This window comes from Erythrolamprus reginae, chromosome 1, assembly GCF_031021105.1.
Source record: "Erythrolamprus reginae isolate rEryReg1 chromosome 1, rEryReg1.hap1, whole genome shotgun sequence".
In the NCBI taxonomy this organism is placed as follows: Eukaryota; Metazoa; Chordata; class Lepidosauria; order Squamata; family Dipsadidae; genus Erythrolamprus; species Erythrolamprus reginae.
Genome location: NC_091950.1, coordinates 130,805,657 through 130,817,703, shown reverse-complemented (window position 1 = coordinate 130,817,703; position 12,047 = coordinate 130,805,657). Strand labels below are relative to the sequence as shown.

At 38.3% G+C, this 12,047-nt stretch overlaps 1 protein-coding gene across 3 annotated transcripts in view; it reads right to left on the bottom strand.

Annotated features, from left to right (window-relative positions):
• MOB2 (MOB kinase activator 2) overlaps positions 1-12,047 on the bottom strand; it is a 145,852-nt gene that overhangs the window by 35,971 nt on the left and 97,834 nt on the right. Inside the window, exon 1 of one of the 3 annotated variants that reach the window (XM_070765130.1) lies at positions 9,288-9,574. The exons of the other annotated variants lie outside the window; for them this stretch is intronic. Coding sequence (XP_070621231.1) covers positions 9,288-9,397 — 110 coding nt within the window. The 5' untranslated portion in view covers positions 9,398-9,574. Of the gene's footprint in view, positions 1-9,287; positions 9,575-12,047 lie in introns of those variants that run through there. 3 annotated transcript variants of the gene reach the window in all.

Below are 12,047 nucleotides of genomic sequence, written 5' to 3'. Positions count from 1 at the left end.
AGATGGGAAAAATGTGAACACAAAATATACCACTGCAGAAGTATTAGCAGGGAAATAATTCACTTTTATTTCAATGCAAAATAACGAATTTATATCACCTCAAGAGATTTATATCCCATTGCCATTTCTCACTAAGTATGCTGCCCATATGCTGATCAACAGGTACACATTAATGAAGATAGAAATATATGACAATATTTATGTTACAGGTTTCCCATTATGAAGGGCTACAGTTGTTGTTCATAATTGCAACAAAAATCCAATTCCATGAGGATGCTACAGTACTGATGACCAAAAATGACCATCTTCACATATTACTATCCACTGTTCCATCCAAGACAGCTCAGCTTCTCAGAATGTATGTTCCCTGTTCCCCAGTCTTCTGCAGGGTAAATATTTTCAACACGGCACAACATGTCAGCTGAGATCACCCATCTTATTGTTGTTTTAAATTCCCTGGAGCAAAAGAACAGGTAATAGGCCTGTCTTTAGCTCAAACTTGCCTGGTCTCGCCAGAAAAGCCAAATAGGGATGGAAAGAGCTCCAAACTGAAGCAAATGGGTTTATTTTATGAGAGCAGAGGAAATTCAGACATTTTCCATATTTCCCCAGCACATCTGGTCTCATTCACTTGGTGATTATAGCAAAAGGATTGTTCCAAGTTGGCCTTTTGGCATTTGGATACTGAATTCAATATTTGGGTTTTTTTTTTTTAAAAAGAAACTGTTGGAAGCATATGGATATTCTAGTTAACCATCTGTCAATATTTAATCCATTACTGGATAAGACGAACACCACTGAATGTGAAGGTGGTCATAGGCCTAATAGGATTAGCATTCAAATCTTGAATTTTCTGACAGTACAACTGACATGGCAATACTGTTTCCTTAAGATTCAACCAATTCTATTTAAAAGTATGATGTTTCACTTTATCAATATATATTATCTTTCTGGACATACCTTAAAATATTTTAAAAGCTGGTTTGCCCTAAGGACTTGCAAGCATACACAATTCTTAGAAATATAGGGAGTTTCATTCCAAGTATTTTGATAATTTAAAAGTAGAGATAAAATTTCCTTCAAGTTGAGTTCCATGTTGCAATTTTCTTGGCAGCAATACAGAAGGCTGATATAGTTTTCTTCTGTGACATTTTATCAACATACTGTTCTACCCTGTAGCTAAAATATTCCTGTAAGAGCTCCTCTCCAAGTGCCTGACTCTGCTTATTTTTTAAAAACCCAAGTAAAGGGAGCCAGAAAAATGCCACCTGCTGATAAAGTTGCAAAAGTTTAAATTTATTGTTCACTTTCATTCTCTTTCAGCACCTGTTTTCAAAACTTACAAAATTCAGCTTCGTTATTCCAGGGCAATATAAAGTTCTAAAACTGCAGAAACAAGAGATCGGAAAAAATTGAAATTATTGAGCTTAAAAAAAGATTTTAAAGAAAACATTATTTTGATGAACCATAACTTAAATGATGATGAAATTAATGACGTACAGAGAGTTAAAACTAAAATAAAGTTACTATATCACAAAGGAAAAAAAACGTAAGCAAATCCCTGGCTTTTTCTGTTTTAGTTTCCTGGTCTTCTTCAGCTACTTCAAATTTTCAAAGTTCATCAAAGGCTATGCAGAATATTCTGGCCCTGGCTTCTCTCTCTCTCTCTCTCTCTCTAAATATAAATATAAATATAGCATAAATATAGCATTTTAGAATAAAATCTCTAGGTTGCTCAGTAAAATAACCACACTGGGCCAGTATGGCATCGGACCATAATAGGTACGGGACCGTCTTCTGCTGCATAAATCCGAGCGGCCTTCTCCAGGTCCTGTTGACCCAAAAATGCCGTCTGGCGGGGCCTAAGGGAAGAGCCTTCTCTGTGGCGGCCCCGGCCCTCTGCAATCAACTCCTCTCGGAGATTTGAACCGCTCCCACCCTCCTCACCTTTCACAAGAGCTTGAAGACCTATCTATGTCACTATCTATGTGACCATTAAAGTTATGAGTGGGTATGATTGTGTAGTATCGATTGCTTTTAAGATAATGGGTTTTAGCTACAGTCTTAATTATTAGATTTGTTTTTGTATTGTTTTATTGTTGTTGTGAGCTGCCCCAAGTCCTCGGCAGCCAAAGGTCAGAACTCCAAAGTTTGGTTTAATTAAAGGAGACTAGGATAGCACTATTTCGGCCTTATTCTGGCCTCATCAGCTGGCAATACCCTTACTTGGATTTGATCCTGTGGCTTCTTGCCTTGCAAGGCAGAGAATTAACCTCTAGGCCAGTGTTTCCCAACCTTTTTTGAGCCGCGGCACATTATTCATATTTAGAAAATCCTGGGTAACATTGAGCGGGGGGGTGGGGTCGCGCTAAAAAAATGTTTGGACAAAAAAAAATATCTCTCTTCCTCCCTTTCGCTCTATTTCTCTCTCTCTCCCTCTTTCTCTCTCTCCCTTCCTTCCTCTTTCTTTCCCCCTCTCTCTCCATCTCTTTGTTTCTCCCTTCCTTCCTCTCTTTTTTGCCCTCCTTCTCTCTCCTTCCTTCCCTCCCTCTATGTCTTTCCCTCACCCTCCTTCCCCCTTTCCCCCTCTCTCTTTCTCTCTCTCCCTCTCTTGCTATCTCTTTCTCTCTCTTTCTCTCCCCCTCTCTCCCTCTCTTTCTCTCTCTCCCTCTCTTGCTATCTCTTTCTCTCTCTTTCTTCCCCCCTCTCCCTCTCTCTCTCCCTCTCTTGCTATCTCTTTTTCTCCCCCCTTTCCCTCTCTCTTTCTCCCTCTCCCTCTCTTGCTATCTCTTTCTCTCCCCCTCTCTTGCTATCTCTTTCTCTCTCTTTCTCTCCCCCCTCTCTCTCTCAGCAGCGGCATTGGGCAGTAGCCATGGGGCGGCGGCAAGGTCGTCAGCTGTGAGGCGGAGCTCCGGAATGGAGGCATCGACGGTGGCGGCTAGACGTGTTGCTAGACGCCGTACATGCTGGCGTTGCGCTGGACATGGACGTGGGGCTGGAGCCTCCGCCCCGGCCCAGACAGCAGGTAAGTGCCAGCCACGCAATTCTAGCATGTCCAGCCGCCGCTGTTGGTTTCCTCCGTTCCGGAGCTCCACCTCACAGCTGACCACTCTGCCGCTGCCCCACGGCTACTGTGCGCTGCCGCTGCTGCCATCACCTTCCCACTGTGCCGCCCTTCCGCTGCTGCTACCCTCCCACCAGGCCCCAAAGCTCACCTGCTGCCGCCGCCAGGGAAGCTCCAGCCGGGCGGGGTGCTGCAGTTGCCGGAAAACTTGGAAGGCGCAAAGAAGGAAGCTCAGCTTCTGTTCTCACAACTTTTTGCTCTTCGCAAAAAGTTTCGAGACCAGAAGCTGAGCTGCTTTCTTTGTGGCACACCTGACCATGTCTCGCGCACACCGGTTGGGAAACACTGCTCTAGGCCACAGGATCTGAACCCTTCAGCTTTGTACCAGGGAGGGGCTATATGTTTTTTCTGTCAGATCACCCTGGCATATTGAAGGAACGTCACAGTTCCTTTTGCCTCTAGGCCCAACCCAGGGCCATTTCAAGGCAGTTAATTTATTCATAGCCGACAAACTATATTCTGTATGTATCACATGTTTTTGCTGAATTTTTAAAATTAAGGGAGCCTAGGATAGCACTATTTCGGCCTTGATCTGGCCTCATCAGCTGGCCATACCCTAATTGGGATTTGATCCTGTGGCTTCTGCCTTGTATTCCTACACCATGTATATATTTGTGAATATACAGTGGTACCTCTACTTAAGAACTTAATTCATTCTGTGACCAGATTCTTAAATAGAAACGTTCTTAAGAAGAAGCAAATAATGCATGCAAAACCATTAGGAAAGAAATAAAAGCTCGGAATTTGGGTGGGAGGAGGAAGAGGAAGAAGAGAAGGACAGTCGCTGCTGAAGGAAGAAGGTGAGGTGAGGGGAATAAAAAAAAATCCAAAACTTAAGGCTTAAAAAAAAAAAGAGGGACTCTGAGGCGGCGAGAAGGAGCACGCACCTTCCTCCGTTCACTCTGGGCTGCCAAAGCCTCTTTAAGTGCCACCAAAAGGCTCCTCTGACAGCCCAAAAAAGCCCAAGATGGCCGGGATTAAAGGGGGAATGGCAGGAAACCGGCCGGCCTTCGTGATGCTCTCAAATTTCCTGGGAAATTTTTCCAGGCTTGGGTTCTTAAGTAAAAAATGGTTCTTAAGTAGAGGCAAAAAATCTTGAACATCCGGTTCTTATCTAGAAAAGTTCTTAAGTAGAGGCGTTCTTAAGTAGAGGTACCACTGTAGATTTATTTTTATTATGTACATATCTTTTATAAAACAATTAAAACACTAAGACCTGAACATATTAGCAAAATCTTTAAGTGGATTTCTAAGGCACTGAAATTGTAAGGTTAGAGAAAGGGTGAGCAATTTTTCAACAATCATGATCAATCTTTTTTTCTTTTTGGCATTATTCCATTCATTAAATTTTGATGAAATCAATAGGAACACTCAAGTGGACAGAATACAAATTTCCAGAAATGTTTTTGTAAGGAATGTTATTCATTTGTTTATTCATTCATTTGTTTTTAAAGAGGCTTACTATATCATTTCTAGGATGTACAAAAAAGGATTGGGTAATCAGTAGTTCACCATGCCATCGAGTCTTTGGAGAGGGGCGGCATACAAATCTAATAAACTATAAACTAAACTATAACTTCCATTCCAGTAGTCTACAAATTTTGTTTCTTTCTAAAAAGAAATAAGAGGAATCACAAGCAAACCATGATACTGTATAAACAAAAACAAATACACTTTTGTGGCATTATTTAATAAGTTTACAGTTGAGCTTCCTAAAGCAAAATCTTTAATTTAATTATAAAATATACATCCATCCATCATACACAACTATTACATAAACTTTGCTTAACCTTTTTTCATAGGTTTCAATACATTTTACCTTCCTGCCAATTTTCTACCAATGAGGTATGTGCTACTTGATGTATTTTTAATAAAAGGCAATCGAAATTCAACTTGGAAAGATTAAAAGATGCAGAACTCCAGCTGCAGACAATAATTTGCTCTGTTAAATGTTTGGGTTGCTGAACTATTTTAGGCAAATGGAAAGTTTGAGAAAAGAACAGAACATGATAAAAATAGTTTAACCAACTCCCAAATTACATTTTGCCCACTGGTCTCCTGTTTCTTTGGGAAAAAAATACTGTTTAAACAAGTTTCTATATTATTAGTTTTCTAATAGGGTTAATCAGTAGATCAAACTGGGAAACAGCTTTTTATTTAAGCTTCTTGCTATTAAATAAGAAATTAGATGTTCCATTAGAAATAAAATGTAATGTATTCCTTAAAGATTTGTTATAAACTTGTTTTAAACTAGATAACTATGTAATAAGAAATAATTGCTTCATAATAAGAATGCTTTATTTCAAATATTTTACCTTTTACTTTCAATTAAATTGCTACATTAAATTACTATAAAATTATACATACCTACTCAGTAGGTTAGTATTAGTAGGTCAGTAGGTTAGAGTGCAGCACTGCAGGCTACATCAGCTAACTGCTAGCTGTAGTTCAGCAGTTCAAATCTCACCCCCAAGGTTGACTGAGCCTTCCATCCTTCTGAGGTGGGTAAAATGAGGAACCAGATTGTTGTGGGCAATATGTTGGTCTGCAAACCACTTAGAGAGGGCTGCAAAAGCACTATGAAGAGGTAGGTATATGTTTAAATGCTATTGCTATTTCTAATTATCTATTGCAAGGGAAAAAGTTCTAGAAGGAAGAAGTTGTATTAAAGATGTTATCATATCAAGAACAAGCTAGACATATAACTAAATAAATATGGAACAACCACTTGCTTGTAATTTATTCCAAGGATATTTCATCTGCTCTACTCTAATATACTAATTATTTAATCAATGCAGCAGACCTAGGCAATTTAATATTTCATAAAATCCAATCAGACTCTGCAACAGAACAATATAATGGGCAGCCACAATATCAGAGAAATAACCTGTTTCAATACTATGCTGTCTTTTATTTACAGTTACTTAACATTCAATAAAAGGTGGTACAAAACTACAGGTTCAAAAAATGACTTCTTTAATTAACTATTGTAGATATAAATAGGTTGGCTTCCTCCGCTAGGCTATTGGCATCCATCTCAATTCTGTTTCCCAATTTTTATTCTGAATCAATCTAGGTGGAAAAAACTGTCTTAGTAACAGTGGATAAATATAAACAATACTGGGATGGAGACATGTTTTTCAATGCATAAAAGAGATAACTCTGAAAACTCTTGATGTCTCTTCCCTAATTCTCTTAGCAAACACTTTAACAAAGGCAACTCATTCCAACTTTTATAAAAGTAATGCATGACTGTTCAACTGATTTTAAGCTGGCCTACTTTTAGACTCAGAGGTCTATTCTGTGATGACAATTTAATGGAGCCTCAAAAAGAGTAATATAAAAATATCTAATCAACAGATCTACATTTTAAAAAATGTTACTGAAAGATGTATTTTGAATGTTATTGGCAGAGACTATCCACCATCATTGACACTCATATTCAAAACTATTTCCCTCCAGGTGATAGACATGTTGTCTGAGAATTTTGTGAATCGTCTATGACACATCCGGATGGAATCAGATTATAAAATATTAACTGATTCTATTTATGCATTTATTCTTTGGGGTCCATATATGTTAATTGTTTCCTTGTGCCCCTTTTCTAATAATTTGATTTGCTGTCTATTTGCTCTAACAGAACTCTTAAACATTTGTAACATTACTCCTGCTAATCCATTATTCCAAGCAGAATTTGGTATTGCAAATAAATCTGCAAAGAGTTATCTCTTTCTGATTTTTCTGGTATCTTACTTGAGTATCTGACCACATTTGAAATTGCAGTTAATAATTTGTTCCATTGCCTGTTTGAAAAGTCAAATGAACTAAATAAATTCTCCACATTTTTTCTTTGATTTAATCGTACGCATCGCTTAAGGCTATAGAAACACACACAAATACACAAATTCTATATCAGGAGCACTCAAATTCAGTGATTAAAAAAAGTTGAATTCACTTACTTATATAAATTAAATCCCATAGGCATATTTTCAAGATTCCCTCATTCTTGGATTTTATTCTGTTGCTCTTGATCACAGAGAAGAGAAGATTGTCCACAAGGGGTTGAAAACCTGCTATTGAATTACTATTTTCCCTCTGACTTCCAAGATTTCACAAGACACTCTTAGTAAACACAAGAGCGGGAAGCTTTTTGCTATTGATTCATTTGCTCTTCTTGTTTTTGCTATGATTTTGACTCATTTTGAATTGTGCCAATTTTTATGCATCTTAGTATACCAAATTCTAAATATTGAAGGGGAAACAGAGAAAAGGAAGACTCAAACCTTTCTCTTTTTATAATGTACTGGAATTTTCTAGGTCAAGGTTCTCTTAGTGAACCTGTAACACACAGGCAAACTTTAGGTGTATGGTAGTTGAGAAGGATACAATGACTGTATGATGCTGTCATATTTTCCTTCTTTCTTAATTAGTTTGATTCACACACACACCCCAAAGGAAGCCCACACTATCAGGAAAACCAGAACTCCACCTCAGAACAGAGTCATTGCATTTAACCCCCTGTAAGATGATCATATTCTGTACCAAGTCATTAGTGTTACATTCACAATTTATGGGGCTTTTTATAACTGACAAGTATGCTGTTTTTTCCATTTGCCACGCCATAGCTACTATGCGTACAAATCAGGGTCGGTCACTTTCATACAGAAAGTAATGCAGCTGAATGACAATTTAAAAATTATGATTTATAGAAAAATATGCTAATTTCAATTTACTGACATGGATTAAAAATGAATTAGTGTCCTTTCCATCAATAAATACCATAATCAGGGCAGGAAAGTATCAGCATTTTTATAAAATGTTAACTTTTAAACACAGAAATGATATAATTATGAATGTATGCTTGATTTTCTAACGACATTTATTAGCACTGTTCCAGAGTAACTTGTGCATACATTTTAGCCAAATGTACAAAGTTGGAGTTATAGCTTTGGCATGTAAACTCCTCAGGTATCAATCAAAGAAGGCTATAGGTTGACTAGAAAGTGGAGGAAGAGGAAGAGAAGGAAGAAGAGGAGTGCTGAATCTTTATATACATTACTGTTCTGCACTGAATCTTAAAATAGCAGTAAGGCAAATTAGAAGCTGCCTGCTGCTTCAGAAATTCAGGTCTAAAGAAATTATGCAGTTACCCCAAAAAGCCTAAAATAAGTGTCATCTTCATAGCATCACGTGACAATCACAGTAGCCATACCCTCTCCACAACACAGAGAAACACATAAATAGACACAGAGATGATATTCTAAGTAACATTTCACACCGATTGACATGAAAACAGCCCTCTCAAACCTGACCAAAACAAGATGTCTTACAACAAAAAAACCTACCACTCAATGTTTAAAAAAATACATTAGCATTTGATTTAAGTAAGTTTTATTCCTGCGGAAAAGTACTTTCTATTTTAATGTCTACAAAAGAATTCCTGTACAGTCAGAATGGGCAAGTACATTCTCCTGTCAGAAAGCAGCTTATTGCACAGCTCACGGTTATGTTACAATTTCTATGAATCAATACATACTTTCAGCATGTCTTTTTTCTTTCATCTCTTTTACTTCTTTAAAATATATAAGTTCTGTTCCAAAGATCTGTTTTTGGCTTTACTATGCATTAAATAAAAACATTATAAATAAAAGTTATTTAGAAAAGTCTTAAAGTCAATTATCAAATATAAGAGACTGCATACAACAGAACTTACTTTAACATTTAGAAAGGATTAACTGTGATATGAACATGTCAATTTATTTCTCTCATTTCATGTTAGTGGCATCTGTAAATGGAACATTTAAACACCAGCATGCTTGAAAGGTAAGCTCCACTTTTGATTCTGAATGCTAAATAACAGAAAATATTTGGGATAAATTCAAGCTGTTTAAAATAATGTCATTGTTACTAAATTTATAGCTATTTCTCAGAAATACGAGGCATTAATTAACTTAATCTTGAAATAATATCTTTCTTGCAACTTATTTCTTCAAGGTATCCTGCCCTTTAATCTAACTCCCTGCCCTTAGTCTGATTCAATCAATGGTGGTTTTATCATTAAGTATCAAAAAGTGGCAGATTATCCCACGAATTAATTAGTACCGCATATACTGCAGGATAAGACAGGGATACATAAGGGGGAAAAAGTATAAACAGTGTTTACCTTAATACTTTTCCTACTGCTTGTAGAACCATTTTGCAACTTATTCCAGTTTTGGGAGTTTGAGAAAGTACAGGTCTTTCACTGCTGTGGTTACAATGATCCCCAACCATGTTCAAGAGAGACAGAAAGAGAAGTGGGGAGAGGGATGGTTTGATGGGGAGAGAGAGAAAGGGAGAGAGAGAACTGGAAGCTGCTAGCACCGATCTCGATAGCTCACCCTCTCTTTCCTATCCTTCTCAAAAAACTAGTCCAACTACATTCACAGAGTTCATAGCTTACTTCCCTCTAACCCTTCCTCCTTCCTTGCTTCAGCCAATAAGAAAGCAGCAATGGAAACTGGAAGGGGGGGGGACAACTACTCTCAGCTAGAAAAGGCAAACAGCTGCTCCTTTTTACAAATTCTTCAGCAAAAGCCAAGCCTGGGAAGTTAATGCCAATAAGGAAGCATCTGAATCAGTTTTTTTCAGGCTGGCGCCGGCTGTACACCAAAACAAGAGAAGTAGTGTGGGGAATAAGCAAGCTTCTCTCAAGCGTCCAGTTCGTACTGCAGTTTTATTAGGGATGGTGCATGGATAGAGTAGAGGAGAGGCTTTAATTTGTAGCATATTAAAAAAAAAAAACAGAGCTGACTGAACAAGTGAAAACATTCCCTGATAAGCAGTTTTCCTCTACACCTTTACTCCTCCAAAACATCAATTAGCCTTTACCAATTTGTTACATGCCAAGTGTTCCAGCACTAGAACAGTTCAGTTAAGAGTTGACTGATGTTAGTCAAAAAACGTGCTATTTACTGTTTCTTCAATCTGTATAGTCTGGAGGACAGAAGGAAAAGGGGGGACATGATCGAAACATTTAAATATATTAAAGGGTTAAATAAGGTCCAGGAGGGAAGTGTTTTTAATAGGAAAGTGAACACAAGAACAAGGGGACACAATCTGAAGTTAGTTGGGGGAAAGATCAAAAGCAACATGAGAAAATATTATTTCACTGAAAGAGTAGTAGATCCTTGGAACAAACTTCCAGCAGACGTGGTGGATAAATCCACAGTAACTGAATTTAAACATGCCTGGGATAAACATATATCCATCCTAAGATAAAATACAGAAAATAGTATAAGGGCAGACTAGATGGACAATGAGATCTTTTTCTGCAGTCAGACTTCTATGTTTCTATGTTTCTTAAATCACTAAGAAATCAACCATTGCTGTAGATCAGCTCCAGTGCGCATGCATGCGTTGGCCAGCTGATTTTCGGCTGGCCATGCCCCCTTCCCTCCCAGGAGTCTCCACATGACCTATTTTGAGGTAAGTAAAGGGCTTGCGTGGAGGCTCTAGCAAGGCGTTTTTTGGCCTCCGGAGGACTTTCACGGGGTGGAAAAGGCAGGTTTTGCCCTCATGCCATTGTGTGCCAAAAACGGGGGGAACATGGGGAGTCACACACATATGTGCATGCTCCCCCACATTGAATTACGGCTGTCGGCATGCACGCAACCTCCCTGCGCTCCCCTGCTTTTGTCACGTGATGGAAAAAAGGTTAGCCATCACTGGCCTAGGACATTAAACTACTAAGAAATAAATATCTCTCAAACAATAGAAATCCAGATCGAGATAAAATTATAGTTTTAAAAATGGGGAGGGAGGGAGGGAACAGAATGCACAGGGTGATGGTATTGCCTATTACTGTAATTCATAAATGACTGCCAGTGTGAAACCTCCTCATTACGTCCCCAAAGCTATCTGGCAAAGTCAGGTCTTCCGGCTCCTGAAGAAGGTAAGAAGGATGAGAGCCAATCTCACTTCACAAGGTAAGATGTTCCCAAGGCAACCATGACAAACAAGGCACTTCTCCTGAACCCTGCCAGTTGGAATTCCTTGATTGTCAGAGCCTAGCATACCATCTCTGCCAGCGAAGGTAATGGGCCAGTCTCGGTGGGTGAGACAGTTCCTTAAGTCAGTGTTGGCCAATCTTGGCAACTTGAAGATATCTGGACTTCAACTCCCAGAATTCCCCAGCCAGCAAATGCTGGCTGGGGAATTCTGGGAGTTGAAGTCCAAATATCTTCAAGTGCCAAGGTTGGGAAATACTGCCTTAAGTAACCCGAACCCATGCCATGCAGGGGTTTAAAAATAATAACCAACATCCAGAATGAATTGCAGCCGGAAGCAGACTGGCAGCCAGCGCAGCTCACCAAGCAATGTTGTAAACATGGATTATCCGAAGGGTTCCAATAACTGCCTGGGCCTCCACAACGGTTGAAATTTCCAAATGCTTTTCAAGGATAGCTAAAGCTGTCTATATTTAAGCCAGTAACAGCAAAATATTCTTCACATCTAATATAAATGGACATTAAAACAAACAATATTGAGAATGTAACTAGTCTGTAGATAAACTTTCCATCAATGAAGTTTTTTTAAAAATCCCTTTGAATGAGAAAACATTTCCAAAATGTAGGTTCCATATTATGTGACTTCCAATGGCAATATATATTTAAAGATAAAGGGATATAAATCGAATGAATGAATGAAGTAACCAAGTTCAATCCCTGTCTGTTAACAGAGTTTATCTATATACCAGTTTTTTTAAAAAAATATACTGTTTGAACCATACCTCCTGAATTTGCCTCACAGCAGTAAACCCCATATTTGTTATTATGCATTCCTTCTGACTTACATACTTCTTTATTCATGCTAATGAAACAATTACTAAGTGTGCATCAACATTCAAATACATTGTTAATGTTCAGTTTGATAAACTGTAAAC